The following is a 22218-nucleotide window of genomic DNA, read 5'->3' on the forward strand; positions in this document are numbered from 1 at the left end:
ATGATCCGTCGGCGGATCAGTCAAAAACAGTCTTATCAGTCTGCCGACAGCTTGTACTCGCGTGCAACTGTCGTCAGAAATACTGCCCCGCTAGACGGTCTGGCGGACCAGTTGATTGAAAAAGTATGGCTTGTGTACGCGCCTTTACACACATCCTAACAATCTGCCCAACTATCTTCTAAACTTGGTGTATTGGAAGACCAACTGATAACATGTAGTTTGTCAGATCCAACTAGTGGCGCAACCTGCCCAACTATCACGCAGGTTGGAATGCGTCTACAAGTCTTTTGAACAACTTTGTTGTTTTTGAATGCAGGCTTGTTGTACAGTTTTTTGATTTAGCTCGTGCGTTCAGTATTTAAGTGAGTTGGTTATTAGTTGGTTGGCGTGTGTGTGTACTTGTATACAACTTGTTGTAGTTGTTTTCTTGTTTAGAAATCGGCTCAGTTAGAAAAACCTAGAAGAATGTATGTACTCCCTGTGTCTGTGTGGGTTTCCTCCGGGCATTCCATTTTCCTACCACATCCCAAAAATATACAGATAAGTTAATTGGCTTCCCTCTAAATTGTCCCTAGATTACGATGGGCATATGAATATGGTAGAGATTAGATTGTGAGCCCCTCTTAGGGACAGTTAGTGACAAGACAATATACTCATTACAGCGTTACGGGAGATGTTGAAGCTATATAAATAATAATTGATAATAATGTAATACCTTTTCATTGGACCTGACTGCGTCTGCAGGAGCTAGAAGGAGTTGGGAATAGTTCCAGTTCAGTGTAATGCTGGGCATACATGGGTCGACTCGGTGGCTCGATTAGCCGCCGGATCGACACCCGCCGCGTCCCCGCGGGCGCGGAACAGTGCTTTTCAGCGCTGCTAGATTTGGGTGCAGCCAGCGCCGCCATAGACTACAATCGGAATCATTCCTATTGCAGCGCTCAGTGAGTAACGTCGGCTCCGTCAGAAGACGGAGCCGAGGATGCTTAAAAAACACAATAATATGGCCTCCAGCAATCGCTGGAAGCCGAATTATTTCATTCCCCCACTATCCATGGCGGCCTGGAGGGGGAATAGTAATTAAAACGGCCCGGACTTGTGCAGAAGCAGGATCAGCTATATAACGCTGTATCCTGCGCCCAAGTCTACCGGCGCCGATTTCAAATGTACTCCGCGGGCGCTCCTTATCTTCCACTCGATTCCCGCTATTGTCCGCCCGCGGGGATAAAAAATAAAAATCAATTTCCACTTACCTGGGGCTTCCTCCAGCCCGTGGCAGGCAGGAGGTGCCCTCGCCGCCGCTCCGCAGGCTCCCGGTGGTCTCCGGTATCCGACCTGGCCAGGCCGGCTGCCAGGTCGGGCTCTTCTGCGCTCCAAGGCCCGGAACTTCTGCGTCCCACACCGGCGCTCTGACGTCATCGGACGTCCTCCGGGCTCTACTGCGCAGGCGCAGAACTACTGCGCATGCGCAGTAGAGCCCGGAGGACGTCCGATGACGTCAGCGCGCCGGCGTGGGACGCAGAAGTTCCGGGCCTTGGAGCGCAGAAGAGCCCGACCTGGCAGCCAGCCTGGCCAGGTCGGGTCGGCCACCGGAGACCACCGGGAGCCTGCGGAGCGGCGGCGAGGGCACCTCCTGCCTGCCTCGGGCTGGAGGAAGCCCCAGGTAAGTGGAAATTGATTTTTATTTTTTACCCACCCTCCCTGAACCTTTCCTTTAAGTCAAACAAAGCATAGAGTTTGGCTGAAGAGACATCCCTGGCTGTGTTTACTTCTGTGCAGCAAGGTCTATCTGCCTCTGTGCCTTCTCTGTATTGCAGCAGAGGATCTATCCATTCCAGTCACTTAGCAGTGCTGCTGTCTGAGGGCTCCCCTGTGCACTTTTAGTTTTTGTATTTATAAAGCGCCAACATATTACGCAGCGCTGGACATTAGTTTAGGTTACAGACAATATTTAGGGGTGACATACAGCAATACGACAATGCAGGAAAACAAGAAAAACCAGATTACGCAGCACAGTATGAGAACAAGGTAATGCTTAGTCAGTCACTGGATGGAGCATGGAGTTTAGGCAAGTTGAGTTCACTCAGATGCATAGCATGGGTGCACAGTAATGGAGGTGCATGATCAGGTAGGACATAAAAGGAGGGGGACCCTGCCCAAAGGCTTAAAATCTAGAGGGAGGGGAAGGGAGACGAAAGGTGGGGGACCAGAGTTCAGCTGTGGGTTTAGAGCACTTGTGAGGGGTGGTAGGCCAGAGTGAAAAGGTGAGTTTTGAGGGCCTTCTTGAAGATGTTTAAAGAGGATCCGAGGTGAACTTTTACTCATTGCATAATTGTGTTCCTTTCCTATTGTTTATAGGGCATTCCTCAAGCCAAATACTTTTTTGTTTTAATACTCTAATTCCCTATAAACTAAATAAACCACGCCCACAGGTTTTCAGAGAGCCTTGGCAGTAGCAAGGGCTTATGGGAGCTCAGTTTGGGCAGGAGGAGGAAGAGGAGGTGTTACTAGCCATTGATTTTAGAGGCAGAGGGGAGGAGGGGGGATTAGGTTTTTTTTCACAGGCTGAGTGCTCGAGATACAGATAAGCCAGCCTCTGTGTAATGTTTACAAACAACGTGGTTGCTGTCGTATCACAGGAAGAAATAATCATTTTCTATTAAAGCTGATCATAAATTCCGTTTTGTCTACTGTAGATTTAGTTTCAGGAACCTAGCAGACATCCAGGAGGAGATGGCTGATAGGCAGGAGGAGACCTTGTCCATGGTAGTGATGGATATGTCAGGGGTGTGGAGGTAGATCTGGGTGTCGTCTACATACAGATGATAGTTAAAACCCATGACGGAGATAACCTTGCCAATGGAGGATGTGTATAGGTTGAACAGTAGGGGGCCAAGGATCAGAAGGGATGTGGTCAAGGGGGGAGGTAGTGGTATGAGAAGTCTGCAGTAGGTGGTTGACTTCCTCAGTGGTAGTAGGAGTGAAGGAGGTGAGCGGAGCATAGAGTGGAGGAGGAGCACTTTATTAACAAGTGTTTATTTGCCATAGTTGCATATCTGGTAATAGACTAGGGGTGCCATTGGAAGAAGCAGGAGATGGAGCCAGATGGCAGACATCACTAATGCTCTGCGTCACTTACAGAAAACAAACACAGAAGATGCAGAACGAGTTCTTCACAGATGTGGCCTAATATAATAGTATTTAGCCCATTCTACTTGATGTGTTGGAAAAATTCGCATAGTGTGACAGGGTGTCACTGGTTTTGCAAAGAATGGTGATGGATGGTGTCTGTGTCGCACCTTGTTTCAGGTATCTTGCAAAATAAAGCTCCAGGGGAAAAAAATGCAGTTTGATCTGTGATTTGGGCTCTTTTAAGAGCTGGCTGAAGGGTCCTGGAGCTGGTCAGAGGAAGAGTGGGTGGGTTCCCTGGCCACCTGGCCCAGTCCAGGTATTACCTTGAGCAGAGTGTGGTCATGCTGTTGAATAAAGATGAGCTCGGCTGACCAGGAAGTAGCTCAGTGTTCCTACACACAGGAGCAAACAGATCTCTGACCAGAGGCTTTGGGGAAAAGGAAAGCCCCTTGTTCAAATTGTTATGTGAGTTGCATACTATTGAATGGACTATTACCTGCTGTACTACTCTATTAGTGAGTTAGGGAAATTGCAGTGAGTCAGCTAGTTGCTCAGTCGAGCCAGTGTTTTGTTTACTTTATTGCAGTGTTTTTGTTTGCTGACTATTTCTGATTTAATAAACCAGACAGGAGCCTGAGTTTTACAAAGACTGAACGTTTGCTGTCTCTTACATGAACATGCCCCAGTGTGTCGGGGCCCCGCTACAATAGTCTGTCATGCATGGTGACTGTTGCCTGTGGCAACCTTCTGACAGCTGATGGTAGCGCACAGCTTATGGTACCTGGCCATTCTGCACTGTCACTTCACAGCCAGATAGTGTGCTGAGTTCTTCTTTTCTTCAGTTCATTCAGTGCTAAGCTTGCCAGAAATGCTCTGTGAAGCCCCTTATATGCCTTTGAAAAAGCAGAGGTTGAAAATGGGATCAGACCAGGGGGTACTAACACAAGCACTGCAGTGAGTATGGTCCTATACAGAAACATTGTACATGGCGCTTTGCTGATCACCAGCTGAAACGCTACCAAAAAACACCCCAGTGTGAATGAGACCTTAAAGGGAATCTGAAGTGAAAATAAACTTATGATATTTGTATGTGTAGTACAGCTAAGACTATTTTTATAACACTGCTGTTTTGCTTGTGTGCTGCCTTGCGGTGAGCTGGTGTAGTCTTGCTCAATTCTTCTCTGGGGAGAGAGTACACCAGGCTAAACAGGCCAGCTGCAGCAGCACTACAAGTCCCGGCATGCTGGGAACGGTATATCCTTAACAGCTGTAGGGTTGCAGCTTCCCAATACCGGCCACACATGGACAAACGTTTCCAGATGCAGCACTAGATCTGACCTCTGCCCAACCATTCATGGAAACCTGACTTTAGAGAAAACCAGAGATGACCACTGCTCTATTGCCTGTGGTTATTACTTGTTTGGAACTAGAATGCAGCTCAGGTATTTCCTGCATACTTGTTCCTGGGGAAGGCGTTAGGGCCATTGCACACCAAAAAGCGTTAGCATAATTGTGATCATTGTGATTTTCCCAACGACCAACGATTTTTTTGTTGCTTAGTGTCGCGCTGCAATAATGACCATCGGATCCCTATGATCCTAGACGACTCCCGCGCAAAGTACTGCGATCGCTTGAAGTCACATTCCCTCCCGGTGCTTAGCGTCACGTGACGTCATGCTCACCCGCCGGCAGGAAGAGGCGTCGCTGATGACCGTCCTCAAGGGGACTCCGCATATAAATATGATAAAATGTTCTTTTTCTCAAATAGTCATCATAAATTATTTATATATACAGTAATAGTTCTGCTTAGTCCATAAACATGAAATAAACCAATCAAAAAATAGTTACTTGTGCTGCTTCAATAAAGCAGTCCCCGTATTTTTAAAGTCAGATACACATCTGATTGTGACTGTATATATGATGTGTACACAGGAATCTCTTATATATACTAAATAACATCTATGCTGTAAGACTAAAGCCTGATGTGTAGCCATGTCACTAATAGAGATGGTCAATGAGATGGAAATCTGCGTTGATGCTGGTTTATGCAAATTTATGCACTCCCTTTGCTTATGAAATCAAATAATTTGATAAGTTGTTAAAATTTGGTTTGGTGATTACGAATTAAAGGGTACCTGAGACGGATGAAAAAAGATTTATACATACCTGGGGCTTCCTCCAGCCCCCTTCAGGCTAATCAGTCCCTCGCTGTCCTCCTCCGCCACCTGGATCTTCTGCTATGAGTCCCGGTAATTCAGCCAGTCAGCGCAGTCTGGCCACGTGCCGCTCCTACAGCCAGGAGCGTTCTGCATCTGCACAATAGTAATGTGCAGGTGTAGTACGCTCCCTGTGGCGGAGTGTGTGCATGCGCATTACGTCCGACTGGCTCAATGGCCTGGACCAATAGCAGAAGATCCAGGTGGCGGAGGAGGACAGCGAGGGACTGATTAGCCTGAAGGGGGCCGAAGGAAGTCTCATGTATGTATAAAACTTTAATTTCATCTGTCTAAGGTTTACTTTGTTACACAGTAGTACTATACTCTACATATGCACTCCCCACAGAGCTGCAGGGAATCCATTGCGAATGTTGTGCACGTTGAACACAGAGATGTTGAACACAGATGTTGTCCATCACCCATAAACCTGGTTAAAATTGTACATGAAGAATGTGTAATAGAGGAAGAATCTACTCATTCCCCTGCAAAGCACCTGCACATCACTCTAAAGCCCCATCTACACGATACAATTCTTTGTGCGAGTCGATTACGATTCTATTTATGATCTGATTAAATCTAATATGTCCGATGCGGATTCAATTTGATTTGCCATTGTTTTGCAATGGCAAATCGAATTGAATCGAATCCCGATCGGACATGTTGGATTTAATCGGATCGTAAATAGAATCGTATTGTGTAGATTGGGCTTTACATGTACTCTTATATGTACCCACAGTCAAATTGCCTAGGGCCTGATAGGGCCTACCACGCTGAGCTGGGTAGATTCCCACTACTGCTTGAGATACAGAAGAGAGTGTTGTCCTTCTGGGCCCATCTACAGAGCAGCAGGCCTGACTCACCCCACTACAAAGCCATGCTGCACAATGAAGACCAAGAAAAGCCATGTGCCTGAAAGAAGTTGTCAACTCTCTGGTCCCTCCAAACTCAGACCCACAAGTCCCATCAAGAGCCCAAATAAAGCACACCACAGCCAAGAGCAAAGAGGACTATGTAGATAAATGGAGGAATGAAATAAAACAGTCACAAAAGCTAACCATATACCAGTCTCTACAGAGAGAATATAAAATAGCCCCATTCCTGGAAAAGCTGCAAAACTCTCAAGAGAGGAAAATCCTGAGCATCTACAGACTAAGGCTCCCTGCACACTGCAAATCCGTTTTCCGATTCCGTTTCCGATTTTCAATTCCGATTTTCCCTGAATACATTCAACAGAAAAACGGATCAAAAAACGCAGCATGCAGTAAAGATTAAAAATCGGAATCGGATGTAAAAACAGATTAAAAAGCGGAATCGGAATCGGAAATGTATGCAGTGTGCAAGAGGCCTAAGGCCCAGTGCACACCAAACCCGCTAGCAGATCCGCAATACGCTAGCGGGTTTGGGAGCTGATTTCAGAGCGATTCTAGGTATGTTTAGAGAGGTTTTATAAACATACCTAGCGGTTTTGGGTGCGTTTTTGTGTAGCAGATCACACATATTGTTACAGTAAAAGCTGTTACTGAACAGCTACTGTAACAAAAATGCCTGGCAAACCGCTCTGAACTAGCGTTTTTCAGAGCGGTTTGCGTTTTTCCTATACTTTACATTGAGGACGAAACGCTTCCGAAAACCGCAAATGCGCAGCAGGAGGCGCGTTTGCGGCTTGGCAAAAACCGCAAACCGCCGGTGTGCACCATCCCATTGCAATACATTAGACAAGCGTTTTTAGAGGCGGATGCGACCGGCGGATCGCTCCAAAAACCGCTCGGTGTGCACTGGGCCTGAGTGTTCACAACCTCAAAATAGTCTGGGAGACACAGACAGACCTACAAACCCAGGGTGGAGAGACTGTGCCAACATTGTGAGCAGAAGACCCTCAGGGATGAAAATCACTTCCTGCTGCACTGCCCCAAATATACCGCTACCAGGGAAACCTTCTTTAATAAACTGATGGGACTATTTCCAGACTTTCACACATTAGAGGATGAGAGAAAACACTGCATTCTACTAGGAGAAGAGAAATCCACTGTGACAATCACTGCACACTATGTCACAGCATGCCACAGACTGAGAGGAGCATAAATGTAAACTCCTCCCCCCCCCCTCCCCAAATGTCCACGAACTGCTAACTCACTGCCCCCCATCCCATCTCCCATGTCCCTCATTCCCCCTGCTTTGGCAATGCCTGTATTGAAGCTTGGTCATGCCAATAAAGCTATATTTGATTTGATTTGATGTTTTTTGTTCCTGTCTGTACCTTTTTACAGGTACTCTTACCAAGGACTAGTTTTAGTCTATGACTAATAGTATTAGAGGCAGAAGATCTGACGGATATCCAGGTAACTGGTATTGTTTAAAAGGGAATAAATATGGCAGCCTCTATATCCCTCTCCCTTCAGTTGTATTTTAAAATTCCTAAGCGTTGGCAGTTAAAGGGGAACTGAAGAGAGAGGTATATGGAGGCTGTCATGTTTATTTCCTTTTAGACAATACCAGTTGCCTGGCAGCCCTGCTGATCCTCTGCCTCTAATACTATTAGCCATAGCCCCTGAACAAGCATGCAGCAGATCAGGTGTTTCAGTGGTTTAAACTTATAAGTCTAATCTGACAAGACTAGCTGCATGCTTGTTTCTGGTTTTAATCAGATACTACTGGAGAGAAATAGACCAGCAGGGCCGCCAGGTAACTGGTATTGATTAAAAGATAATAAACATGACAGCCTCCATATACCTCTCTCTTCAGTTCCCCTTTAAGAGATGCGTTTCATGTTACATACTTTCAATCAACAAAATTGTAATATCAAATTGTCGGAGTCGGTGAAATCCTAACCGTCGGAGTGGGTGGATTTTTGTACCGACTCCACAGCCCTGGCAGAGAGTACACAGCTTTACACAAAGCCTCTGAGAGGCCCCTGGGAATATAAACAGTGGTGCTAATTGACCAGAGATAATGGTCAATTAGAGTTGAACCCTGAGCCACTCTATCATAGGGGTAACCTCTTTGGCTATTCAAGCCTTTGTTTATCTCTAATTAACCACTTTTACATATAAAGTATTTAAATGGTGCTGATTATTGGGTTGTTTACAGGTAGGGCTATGTGCTGATTGCAGGCTTTCCATATCAACTGGGAGGAGCTGGCCATGGCCTTTTGTTCACAATTTTACATAATATCTTTTTTGAAAAATTTTAGTAGAATTCATAACGACCCTGAATTTGAAAGGTTTGAACGCTTTTGCACCTACCATACAGCGTCAGAGCACAGTTGGATTAAGAGACAGTACACTGATCAGATCATTAGCAGGTGCAAAAATGAGGTCCTGGAAGTATGTAATGTCATATGACATGGGGGGAGATCAAATTACAATTAGTGATTAGACAGAAATGAGGGGAATTACACAGGCTAAACTCTTTAAATACATACAGGGTGCATTTCTGTTATGTTTTCCTTGTGTCCTGTGCAAGAGTTCAGGTCCACTTTAAAGGAATACTAGCAATACCCAAGTGTTCTAAAATGACAATGTACAAATAATGTCTAAGTAGCTGTGTAAACATTTTCCTACTTTTCATGTTAAATATCAGAGGCAAAAGCTGTAATTTATTGAGTATAGGATTTAGCTATATTGGAACAAATCAATTGCAGAAGGGGTGTCTGCTTCAATGCACAGCTAGAGTTGCATATCAGACTACAGAAAGCAAATATCAAACATATCAAACTCTGAAAGCAAAAACAGTATGAAAAGCTGTGACAATTAGTTATATTTCCTCTGCTCTCTTCAGACACATCAGTCAGAAACACAGGACACAGAAGCTGCAGCTGTTAGGAGCTCTCTCTCTCTCTCTCTGTCACGCACAGAGTTACACATAGAGTTAACTGATCAAGTGTGATGGGAATTTCCCCTCTCCTCATGGCTCAGTCAGCCGTCAGGTTTGGCTTCAGTAAAGTTTGAAAGTATTTTGATAACAGTAAACAAAGATGTTGCTACTAAAATTAATACACCAGTACTTAGCAGCACTTCCCACACAATTCCTGTGTCAATTGAAAAAAATACGTGAATCGATAGTATTCCTTTAACTACTTGCAGACCAAGTGGGTATGATTCTACGGCGGGCAGAGGGGCGCTGCGGTCTTGACCGGACGTGAACGCTACGGCCCATTCACCGCGTGTCCCCGTCGCTCGGTCCGCTCTGCTCCTGCCGCAATGTGCTGCCCTGCCGCCTCTATAACGGCAGAGCACTGTGAGCCGGGCAGGAGCCGTTTTCATTGGCTCCTGGCCCTGTCATTCATGTAAGCCGTTCCCATTGGCTTACATTGAGTTACAGGGTCAGGAGCCAATGAAAGCGGCTCCTGACCGGCGCACAGCGCTCTGCCGTCATAGCGATGGCAGAGAGAGCAGCCTGCGGCAAGGACAGAGCGGCGTGTCCGGCGGGAGCGACGGTAACTTGCGGCGATTCGTCGAAGCGGCGGTTTGCTGGACCAGCACCCTCTGGTCCTTAACCACTTCCCGACCGCCCACTACACAGGGGCGGCGGGGAAGTGGAGCCCTTCAGGACGGCCTCACCCACAGAGGCGGCGGTCCATTTAAGGGCATGGGCGGAGCGATCGCGTCATCCGTGACGCGATCCTCCGCCGGCGCCTGTCACCGCTCGCTCGCCGCAACATCCCGCCGGCTATACGGAAGCGCCGGCGGGATGTTAACCCCGCGATCGCCGCATACAAAGTGTATAATACACTTTGTAATGTTTACAAAGTGTATTATACAGGCTGCCTCCTGCCCTGGTGGTCCCAGTGTCCGAGGGACCACCAGGGCAGGCTGCAGCCACCCTAGTCTGCACCCAAGCACACTGATTTCTCCCCCCCCCTGCCCCAGATCGCCCACAGCACCCATCAGACCCCCCCCCCCTGCCCACCCCCCAGACCCCTGTTTGCACCCAATCACCCCCCTAATCACCCATCAATCACTCCCTGTCACTATCTGTCAACGCTATTTTTTTTTTTATCCCCCCCCCTGCTCCCTGCCCCCTCCTGATCACCCCCCACCCCTCAGATTCTCCCCAGACCCCCCCCCCCAGACCACCCCCCCCCCTGTTTACTGTATGCATCTATCCCCCTGATCACCTGTCAATCACCTGTCAATCACCCGTCAATCACCCGTCAATCACCCCCTGTCACTGCCACCCATCAATCAGCCCCTAACCTGCCCCTTGCGGGCAATCTGATCACCCCCCCACACCAATTGATCGCCCACAGATCCGACATCAGATCACCTCCCAAATCCATTGTTTACATCTATTCTCTCCTCTAAACACCCACTAATTACCCATCAATCACCCCCTATCACCACCTGTCACTTTTACCTATCAGATCAGACCCTAATCTGCCCCTTGCGGGCACCCAATCACCCGCCCACACGCTCAGATTGCCCTCTGACCCCCCCTTATCAATTCACCAGTGCATTAATTACATCTGTTCTTCCCTGTAATAACCCACTGATCACCTGTCAATCACCTGCCAATCACCTATCACCCATCAATCACCCCCTGTCACTGCCACCCATCAATCAGCCCCTAACCTGCCCCTTGCGGGCAATTTGATCACCCACCCACACCATTAGATCGCCCGCAAACCCGCCGTCAGATTACCTCCCAAATGTATCGTTTACATCTGTTATCTTCTCTAATTACCCATCAATCACCCATCAATCACCCCCTATCACCACCTGTCACTGTTACCTATCAGATCAGACCCTAATCTGCCCCTTGCGGGCACCCAATCACCCGCCCACACGCTCAGATTGCCCTCAGACCCCCCCCCCCTTATCAATTCGCCAGTGCATTAATTACATCTGTCCTTCCCTGTAATAACCCACTGATCACCTGTCAATCACCTGCCAATCACCTATCACCCATCAATCACCCCCTGTCACCCCCTGTCACTGCCACCCATCAATCAGCCCCTAACCTGCCCCTTGCGGGCAATCTGATCACCCACCCACACCAATAGATCGCCCGCAGATCCGACATCAGATCACCACCCAAGCGCAGTGTTTCCATCTATTCTCTCCTCTAAACACCCACTAATTACCCATCAATCACCCATCAATCACTCCCTATCACCACCTGTCACTGTTACCTATCAGATCAGACCCTAATCTGCCCCTTGCGGGCACCCAATCGCCCGCCTACACGCTCAGATTGCCCTCAGACCCCCCCTTATCAATTCGCCAGTGCAATATTTACATCTGTTCTCCCCTGTAATAACCCACTGATTACCTGTCAATCACCTATCAATCACCCATCAATCACCCCCTGTCACTGCCACCCATCAATCACCCCCTGTCACTGCCACCCATCAATCACCCGCTGTCACTGCCACCCATCAATCAGCCCCTAACCTGCCCCTTGCGGGCAAACTGATCACCCACCCACACCAATAGATCGCCCGCAGATCCGACATCAGATCACCACCCAAGCGCAGTGTTTCCATCTATTCTCTACCCTAAACACCCACTAATTACCCATCAATCACCCCCTGTCACTGCTACCTATCAGATTAGACCCCTATCTGCCCCTAGGGCACTCAATCACCCGCCCACACCCTCAGAATGCCCTCAGACCCCAGCCCTGATCACCTCGCCAGTGCATTGCTTGCATCTATTCCCCCCTCTAATCACACCTTGAGACACCCATCAATCACCTCCTGTCACCCCCTAGCACACCTACCCATCAGATCAGGCCCCAATTTGCCCCGTGTGGGCTCCTGATCACTCGGCCAAACCCTCAGACCCCCTTCCGATCACCTCCCCAGTGCATGGATTGCATCTATTTTCCCCTCTAACCACCCCCTGAGACACCCATCAATCACCTTCTGTCACCCCCCTAGCACTTCTATCCATCAGATCAGGCCCAATACAACCTGTCATCTAAAAGGCCACCCTGCTTATGACCGGTTCCACAAAATTCGCCCCCTCATAGACCACCTGTCATCAAAATTTGCAGATGCTTATACCCCTGAACAGTCATTTTGAGACATTTGGTTTCCAGACTACTCACGGTTTTGGGCCTGTAAAATGCCAGGGCGGTATAGGAACCCCACAAGTGACCCCATTTTAGAAAAAAAAGACACCCCAAGGTATTCTGTTAGGTGTATGACGAGTTCATAGAAGATTTTATTTTTTGTCAAAAGTTAGCGGAAATTAATTTTTATTGTTTTTTTTTTCACAAAGTGTCATTTTTCACTAACTTGTGACAAAAAATAAAATCTTCTATGAACTCGCCATATACCTAACGGAATACCTTGGGGTGTCTTCTTTCTAAAATGGGGTCACTTGTGGGGTTCCTATACTGCCCTGGCATTTTAGGGGCCCTAAACCGCGAGGAGTAGTCTAGAAAACAAATGCTTCAAAATGACCTGTGAATAGGACGTTGGGCCCCTTAGCGCACCTAGGCTGCAAAAAAGTGTCACACATGTGGTACCGCCGTACTCAGGAAAAGTAGTATAATGTGTTTTGGGGTGTATTTTTACACATACCCATGCTGGGTGGGAGAAATTTCTATGTAAATGGACAATTGTGTGTAAAAAAATCAAACAATTGTCATTTACAGAGATATTTCTCCCACTTAGCATGGGTATGTGTAAAAATACACCCCAAAACGCATTATACTACTTCTCCTGAGTACAGCGGTACCACATGTGTGGCACTTTTTTACACCCTAAGTACGCTAAGGGGCCCAAAGTCCAATGAGTACCTTTAGGATTTCACAGGTCATTTTGCGACATTTGGTTTCAAGACTACTCCTCACGGTTTAGGGCCCCTAAAATGCCAGGGCAGTATAGGAACCCCACAAATGACCCCATTCTAGAAAGAAGACACCCAAAGGTATTCCGTACGGAGTATGGCGAGTTCATAGAAGATTTTATTTTTTGTCACAAGTTAGCGGAAAATGACACTTTGTGAAAAAAAACTATTAAAATCAATTTCCGCTAACTTGTGACAAAAAAATAAAAACTTCTATGAACTCACCATACTCCTAACGGAATACCTTGGGGTGTCTTCTTTCTAAAATGGGGTCATTAGTGGGGTTCCTATACTGCCCTGGCATTTTAGGGGCCCTAAACCGTGAGGAGTAGTCTTGAAACAAAAATGACCTGTGAAATCCTAAAGGTACTCATTGGACTTTGGGCCCCTTAGTGCAGTTAGGGTGCAAAAAAGTGCCACACATGTGGTATCGCCGTACTCGGGAGAAGTAGTACAATGTGTTTTGGGGTGTATTTTTACACATACCCATGCTGGGTGGGAGAAATACCTCTGTAAATGACAATCTTTTGATTTTTTTACACACAATTGTCCATTTACAGAGGTATTTCTCCCACCCAGCATGGGTATGTGTAAAAATACACCCCAAAACACATTGTACTACTTCTCCCGAGTATGGCGATACCACATGTGTGGCACTTTTTTGCACCCTAACTGCGCTAAAGGGCCCAAAGTCCAATGAGTACCTTTAGGATTTCACAGGTCATTTTGAGAAATTTCGTTTCAAGACTACTCCTCACGGTTTAGGGCCCCTAAAATGCCAGGGCAGTATAGGAACCCCACAAATGACCCCATTTTAGAAAGAAGACACCCCAAGGTATTCCGTTAGGAGTATGGTGAGTTCATAGAAGATTTTATTTTTTGTCAAAAGTTAGCGGAAATTGATTTTAATTGTGTTTTTTCACAAAGTGTCATTTTCCGCTAACTTGTGACAAAAAATAAAATCTTCTATGAACTCGCCATACTCCTAACGGAATACCTTGGGGTGTCTTCTTTCTAAAATGGGGTCATTTGTGGGGTTCCTATACTGCCCTGGCATTTTAGGGGCCCTAAACCGTGAGGAGTAGTCTTGAAACGAAATTTCTCAAAATGACCTGTGAAATCCTAAAGGTACTCATTGGACTTTGGGCCCTTTAGCGCAGTTAGGGTGCAAAAAAGTGCCACACATGTGGTATCGCCGTACTCAGGAGAAGTAGTATAATGTGTTTTGTGGTGTATTTTTACACATACCCATGCTGAGTGGGAGAAATATCTCTGTAAATGGACAATTGTGTGTAAAAAAAATTAACAAATTGTCATTTACAGAGATATTTCTCCCACCCAGCATGGGTATGTGTAAAAATACACCCCAAAACACATTACACTACTTCTCCTGAGTACGGCAATACCACATGTGTGGCACTTTTTTGCAGCCTAACTGCGCTAAGGGGTCCAAAGTCCAATGAGCACCTTTAGGCTTTACAGGGGTGCTTACAATTTAGCACCCCCCAAAATGTCAGGACAGTAAACACACCCCACAAATGACCCCATTTTGGAAAGTAGACCCTTCAAGGTATTCAGAGAGGGGTATGGTGAGTCTGTGGCAGATTTCATTTTTTTTTGGTGCAAGTTAGAAGAAATGGAAACTTTTTTTTTCTTTTTTTTTTCCTCACAAAGTGTCATTTTCCGCTTACTTGTGACAAAAAATAATATCTTCTATGAACTCACTATGCCTCTCAGTGAATACTTTGGGATGTCTTCTTTCCAAAATGGGGTCATTTGGGAGGTATTTATACTATCCTGGAATTCTAGCCCCTCATGAAACATGACAGGGGGTCAGAAAAGTCATAGATGCTTGAAAATGGGAAAATTCACTTTTTGCACCATAGTTTGTAAACGCTATAACTTTTACCCAAACCAATAAATATACGCTGAATGGTTTTTTTTTTATCAAAAACATGTTTGTCCACATTTTTCGCGCTGCATGTATACAGAAATTTTACTTTATTTGAAAACTGTCAGCACAGAAAGTTAAAAAAATCATTTTTTTGCCAAAATTCATGTCTTTTTTGCTGAATATAATAAAAAGTAAAAATCGCAGGAGCAATTAAATAGCACCAAAAGAAAGCTTTATTAGTGACAAGAAAAGGAGCCAAAATTCATTTAGGTGGTAGGTTGTATGAGCGAGCAATAAACCGTGAAAGCTGCAGTGGTCTGAATGGAAAAAAAGTGGCCGGTCCTTAAGGGGTAGAAAGCCCTAGGTCCTCAAGTGGTTAAGGGGGCAGAGGGTGCTGGTCCCGAAAGGGTTAAAGAAAAACATTTATTTGTTATATCTGATATAAAACCTGCAATAAATTTGCAGTGAGTCTACTTCCTGCTTTCATGGAAGCAGACATATTGTTAACATCCTGTGCATACAAATGAGCTGCTCTGCCATGCAGGGGAGATTCCTCAGCTGACACAGCAGAGAGATTAAATTACAGTTGTGATTTCACAGATGAGGGGGAATTAGACACGCTAAACTCTCTAAATACATACAGGGTGCATTTTTCAATGTTTTCCTTCTGTCCTGTGCAAGAGTTCAGGTCTACTCTAACCTAATAAAAGTTGTACGCCAAAGCTGTGACTCCTCACAACCCACAAGGCACACTTCAACAATCCACAGCTGTCTGCTTACTACTGCACCTCTGTCAGTAGGGAGATTTGACTTTAACCCCTTCTGCACCACTGCTACACATATCTACGCCCCTTAAAACTTCACTTGTGCACCAGGGGCATAGATATGAATACCTGTTTATTTACCTCGCCGCTCACGATCGCCAGCACACTCCCATTCATTTTCGTCACCATTCCACTGATCTGTGATCGGTGAATGGGAACAGTTGTTCCCAAAGCCAATCACAGTGCCTGTATTGAATGAAAGCCTGCGTTAGCGAGATGCTGACATTCATTCATAAAGTGAAAGCAAAGAACACATACACAACACTTCCTGTGTGTACTGGTAACATCAGTTTGTCTTCACATCAGATCATGTGGGAAATTTGAAAGATCAAGCGTAGAAGGATCATTCATTGGTTGTTTCACACAATCTGTCTTTCAGTGTTTCTGTAGCTTTATGCCTCGATCACATCTGGGCTGTTTCTGTGCACTTTTTACAGCGCATTGCCCTGTGCGTTCTGCAAGGTATTGATTTTCCCATGTAATTAATGTGCCTGGTTCACATCTATGCGCAGTGTTTTGCATTTCTGTGCGTTGAGCTGTAAAGCGCACATCAATGCAAGTGAATGGGTGCATTTTTTTAGCACATAGAAGCGCATGCGTTTTCTACCCCTAATTGAAAAAACAAAACCTTTTCATATGAAAACAAAGCTTTATTGGCTACTGCTACAATAAGCTAAACATGCTTAAACAAAGCGCACTGCAAAGCACTGAAACGCACACTAAAGCGCGCACAAATACATGCGTTTTTTTTAAACATGCGCTTTTTACACATTTCTCAACGCACCCAATGTGAATGAGGCCTTAGCGTAATCAACCCCCCACATAACCATCATGTGTGGTTCATGTGGGCTGGCCATCAGTCCATGAGAATCTCTGAACTGGTGGAGCACATACTCCTTTTTTATTTTACAGCCATATAATTTTTTTATTTTTTTTTAACAAAACTTTATGCATGAGGGCTGGTTCACACCAAGAACGATTTGAAGTCCTTTTTAAAGCAACAGTATTTTAAAAAGCGCTTGGCTAATATAACTTTGAGGCTGTTCTCACTGTAGTGTTGTGATTTTGTTAAAATCGCAAACGAGCTGCATGTAGCATTTTTTGGGGAGCGATCCAACTTGAATGAATGTTCAAAAACATTCTTTCAAAAATTGATCTGAAGATCCCTTTACAAAATCACAGTCGCTAAGCACTAGCAATTGCGAATATTTTTTTTTTTTTTTTTTTAGTGCGAATAAGCCTTAAAGAGACTCCGTAACAAAAATTGCATCCTGTTTTTTATCATCCTACAAGTTCCAAAAGCTATTCTAATGTGTTCTGGCTTACTGCAGCACTTTATACTATCACTGTCTCTGTAATAAATCAACTTATCTCTCTCTTGTCAGACTTGTCAGCCTGTGTCTGGAAGGCTGCCAAGTTCTTCAGTGTTGTGGTTCTGTGATGCATCTCCCCCCTCCAGGCCCCTCTCTGCACACTGCCTGTGTGTTATTTAGATTATGGCAGGTTCTCTCTGCTCTATTATCTTTTACAAGCTGGATAAATCCTCCTCTGAGCTGGCTGGGCTTTCACATACTGAGGAATTACATACAGGCACAGCTGTCTGCACTCTGCAGGAAGAAAAACCCTGACACTTCAGTGGAAGATAACTGCAGGGGGAAAGAAACACACAAATGATGTCTTGAGATTAAAAAGGAAGGCTGTATACAGCCTGCTTGTGTATGGTTGTATTTTCTATGTGTGGACATACTGTACATCAACCTACTTCCTGTTTTGGTGGCCATTTTGTTTGTTTATAAACAAACTTTTTAAAACTGTTTTTAACCACTTTTAATGCGGCGAGGAGCGGCGAAATTGTGACAGAGGGTAATAGGAGATGTCCCCTAACGCACTGGTATGTTTACTTTTGTGCGATTTTAACAATACAGATTCTCTTTAAGTAAAGTTTTAAGCTTAACCACTTCACCACTGAGGGGTTTTACCCCTTGAACACCAGAGCAATTTTCACCTTTCAGCGCTCCTTCCATTCATTCGTCTATAACTTTATTATTACTTATCGCAATGAAATGAACTATATCTTGTTTTTTTTCGCCACCAATTAGGCTTTCTTTAGGTGGGACATTATGCCAAGAATTATTTTATTCTAAATGTGTTTTAATGGGAAAATAGGAAAAAATGTGGGAAAAAATTATTTTTCAGTTTTCGGCCATTATAGTTTTTAAATAATGCATGCTACTGTAATTAAAACCCATGAAATGTATTTGCCCATTTGTCCCGGTTATAAAACCGTTTAAATTATGTCCCTATCACAATGTTTGGCGCCAATATTTTATTTGGAAATAAAGGTGCATTTTTTTCAGTTTTGCATCCATCCCTAATTACAAGCCCGTAGTTTATAAAGTAACAGTGTTATACCCTCTTGACATAAATATTTAAAAAGTTCAGTCCCTAAGGTAACTATTTATGTTTTTTTTTTTTTTTTTTTTATTGTATTTTTTTTTTTTTAATTACAAAAAAAAAAATAAAAAAAAAATTGGGGAGTGTGGGAGGTGAGGAGTTAATTTATTGTGCAAAACTAATGTGTTTGTATATGTAATATTCTTTAAGGTGTAGTTTTACTATTTGGCCACAAGATGGCCACATTGTGTTTGTTTACATGCGACCTGTAAGTGTCCGGAAGAACGCTTACAAGAAGCAGTAGGAGGATGGGTAAATCACAATGAACGCTGTTTCTCAAAGAAGCAGCAGATCATTGCGGGGGCTTAAATCAACGAACGGGAATGGATTTTCCCGTTCATTGATCTCCGGGCGGGCGGCGCGGTGCACGAGCGACGGGAGCGCGGACAGCGGCGGTAGTGCGGAAGGTACGGATTTCTCCGTCCCTGGGTTTTTAGGGGGGAAAAAAGGGATGGAGAAATTCGTACCGCGGGGGGTAAAGTCATTTAAAATAATGTTCTGTGAAACGCATATGAAAATGGAGCTTGAGTTTATTTATTTATTGTATTTATAAAGCGCCAACATATTACGCAGCGCTCAACATTAATTTAGGTTACATACAATATTTAGGGGTGACATACAGCAATAAGACAACACAGGAGTACATGCAATTCAGATCACGCAGCACAGTATGAGTACAAGGTAATGCTTAGTCAGTCACTGGAAGGGAGCATGGAGATTAGGCAAGTTAGGTTCACTCAGATCCATAGGATGGGTTCACAGTAATGGATGTGCGTGAACAGGTAGGAGACACAAGGAGGAGGACCCTGCTGAAGACTTACAATCTAGAGCAGGGGTGCCCATTAGGTAGATCCCGACCCCACTACATTTTCCATTCAGTATATACAAGTGTGCTCTTAAAATTGTACATGGGTAGATCATTTTGACTTGAAGGTAGGTGACCAGAGTTCAGCTGCGGTTGGGACTTTGATTAAAGCTGAAACTAAACCATGTCCTCTCCATTTACTCTTACAGTGAGTTTCTTGCTGATGAAGGGCCGGATAAGTTCTGGAAGTTTGTGGATGAAAATCAGCAATTGGAAGATCAAGGTATTTTATGAATTTCAGCTATGCTATGCCTACTGTGAGCGGACGTTCAGCTTCTGTAGCAGAGAGGACATTCATGGTGCTCAACCGCTCAGGAAAAAGGAGCAGAAATGATTTATTCCAATAAATTTGTATAGACCTCACCTACCTCAGCATGCTTGCTTTCATAAATTAGTAAGACCGCGTATAAAGTCAAATTAATAATGTATAGCAGATCTCACCTAGGTAGGAAAGGGTCAGTGACACTGAGTGTTTCAGTGCCATGGTGGCGGTGGTGTCATGTGACTCAGAGTAGGGGGCCTGGGTATACAAGTAGGAGGTACATGTAGAGGCAACAGGCAGATGGGTGGTGGGGAACCTGTAAGGAGGAAGATGGCGGTTTATGACAGGGACCTGGCCACCTGTGACTTGTAGCAGTAAAGGTGCCCACACACCTCTCAATCAGCCACCAGATCAACCATCAGGTACATCCCTCTCATATCGAATCTGATCAGAGAGGGATCTATTGCCTGCCTGCATACTGCAGACAGTCTATTGGAAATCGTCCTAGCACCGCCTCCACCCGCCGGGCCTCTCCCCCATGTCATTTTGAATTGTGACCATATGCGCCTGTACCACACGACTTGCGCATGTAGTGGTGGCACTTCATACTACAATGTCGTGGTAATTTTTGAATTGTGACCATGAGTGCCTTTACTTCATGATACCAGCGCATGTAAAGACATCTCAACATGTGGCGGTGCTGCGTGGTACAGATGCTTGTGGCGGCACAGGACTGGCACCCGTGTGACAAGTGAACCTAAACACTCACCACAGGCCTGGGGGTTGTACATACAGTAAGGGGGGAGACTGGTCATCGGGAAGTGGAACGCTATTGTGCACCTGATCCGACCCTTTCAAACAGGATTTTCGAACATGCTCGATCAATAAGGGCGTGAAACGATTGATCGGGTGGCCACATTGCGGCATCAATCTCTGCCAGATTCGATCAAAAAACACATAGTGTGCAGAAAAAAATGCGAGCAGAAAACTGAAAGACAAGTGTGACCCCTGCCTATGAGTCCAAAAAGCCCTCTTACCAAAAAACAATGCTGAATATAATTTTGCCTTCTAAGGCCTCTTTCACACCAAGGTGTTGCGTTTTAGGGGACGTTAAGATCGCATAATGTGCCCCTAACGCAACGCATGGTGGTGTTGAAGTTGGACGTCAGATTGAGCCGCGTTATGCAGCTCTTGGTGCGCTGTTTTCGTTCTATCTATACTGATAGAACAGCCGCTCCAGGATAGTGATGGGAAGTCCGGAACTTTTCAAGGATTAGGATGATTCGAATCGGATCATTGAAAAGATCCGGATCTTTGAACCAAATCATTTGAATCATTTTACTAGGGAAGCAGACTGTGGGTGAAATGACTAGCAGGACAGGACTTTCCCTGCACTGTACATTCTGTATGTTCTGGTTTCTTCCAGACCGACATCCACTGTGAACGGAATCGTTCATTGTGATGTTCCGGATGATTCGACTCACAAAAAAGATCCGGATCAAATGAACGATTCATTTATGATCGGACAACACTACGAGTACAGGTTAGGTCACCACAGTGCAGTGAATATTAATTAGCCATGTGGCTAGTCACTGAGCATGTGCAAGCAGTCTAATGCAGCTAAAGCCCAGTATAACGCACAGCATGCTGCACTTTCCCAGAACATGCAGCGTTACAATGTAACGCAATGTGAGCACTGAACAGCCCATTGATTTTTCATTACTGTGCGGTGGGCTGCGTTACAGGCTGATCTAACATGCACCTGTAACGTCCCACTGTGAAAGCAGCCTTAAAGTGTACCTGTTAGTACCCTAAATGGCTTCATACCTTAGTAGAGCGAAGCCTCTGGATAATCTATAGGCTTTCCCTGTCCCCCTCCACCAATCTAGCACTGGGACCCCCCAGACCTCTTCTACGGGGCTTTTCGAGAGGTGTGCGAGGCCTCGCTTCAGTCGGTGGCCAAGCAGGGCTGCACTGTATCGGCACATGACGCCCGTGCAGTACCTCAGAGCCACTTGGGATTGACTGTTACCACCGAGCCTGAGTTGCTCCATGCTGTCGTGCTTGTTCATGGGCGGGAGCGCAGCTGCAAACTCCCAGAGGGTTCCAGCACTGGGTCAGTGATCTTCAGGAGGACGTGGGAAGCCTCCGGAGTATGTAGAAGCTTTCCTGAGTAAGTAACTCACGTTCTCACCTTTTTAAAGTCCCAGGTTTGCTTTAACCACTTAAAGACTGCAGTCTTAAAGTGAACCTTAAGCCAGAAAAAAAAATGAGTTTTACTCACCTGGGGCTTCTACCAGCCCCCTGCAGCAGTCCTGTGCCCTCGCAGCCATTCACTAATCCTCTGGTCCCCCCGCTGCCAGCTAGTTTCATTTTTGCCAACAGGCCCGTCAGGACTGGCCATGTGTAGCTTTTTCTGCATTCCCGACTGTAATTAGCACTATTGCGGGCCGCAACGCGTACAAAATACGCCGCATATCTATGCGTTCGTAATGCGGCAACGTGTATTTTTGTACGCATTGCGGCCCGCAATAGCGCTAATTACAGTCAGGAATGCGGAAAAAGCTACGCATGGCCAGTCCTGACGGGCCTGTCGGCAAAAACGAAACTAGCTGGCATCGGTAGACCAGAGGATTAGTGAGTGGCTGCGAGGGCACAGGACTGCTGCAGGGGGCTGGGAGAAGCCCCAGGTGAGTAAAACTCATTTTTTTTTTCTGGCTTAAAGAGACACTGAAGCAAAAAAAAAATGATGATATTATGATTTGTATGTGTAGC

General features: G+C 45.5%; 1 protein-coding gene across 1 annotated transcript in view; it reads left to right on the forward strand.

The window, feature by feature from the left end:
- UGGT1 (UDP-glucose glycoprotein glucosyltransferase 1) overlaps positions 1-22218 on the forward strand; it is a 164384-nt gene that overhangs the window by 14119 nt on the left and 128047 nt on the right. The window contains exon 4 of the mRNA XM_068233269.1: positions 19331-19404. Coding sequence (XP_068089370.1) covers positions 19331-19404 — 74 coding nt within the window. The remainder of the gene's footprint in view (positions 1-19330; positions 19405-22218) is intronic.

This window comes from Hyperolius riggenbachi, chromosome 4 (genome assembly GCF_040937935.1).
Source record: "Hyperolius riggenbachi isolate aHypRig1 chromosome 4, aHypRig1.pri, whole genome shotgun sequence".
Lineage (NCBI taxonomy): Eukaryota > Metazoa > Chordata > Amphibia > Anura > Hyperoliidae > Hyperolius > Hyperolius riggenbachi.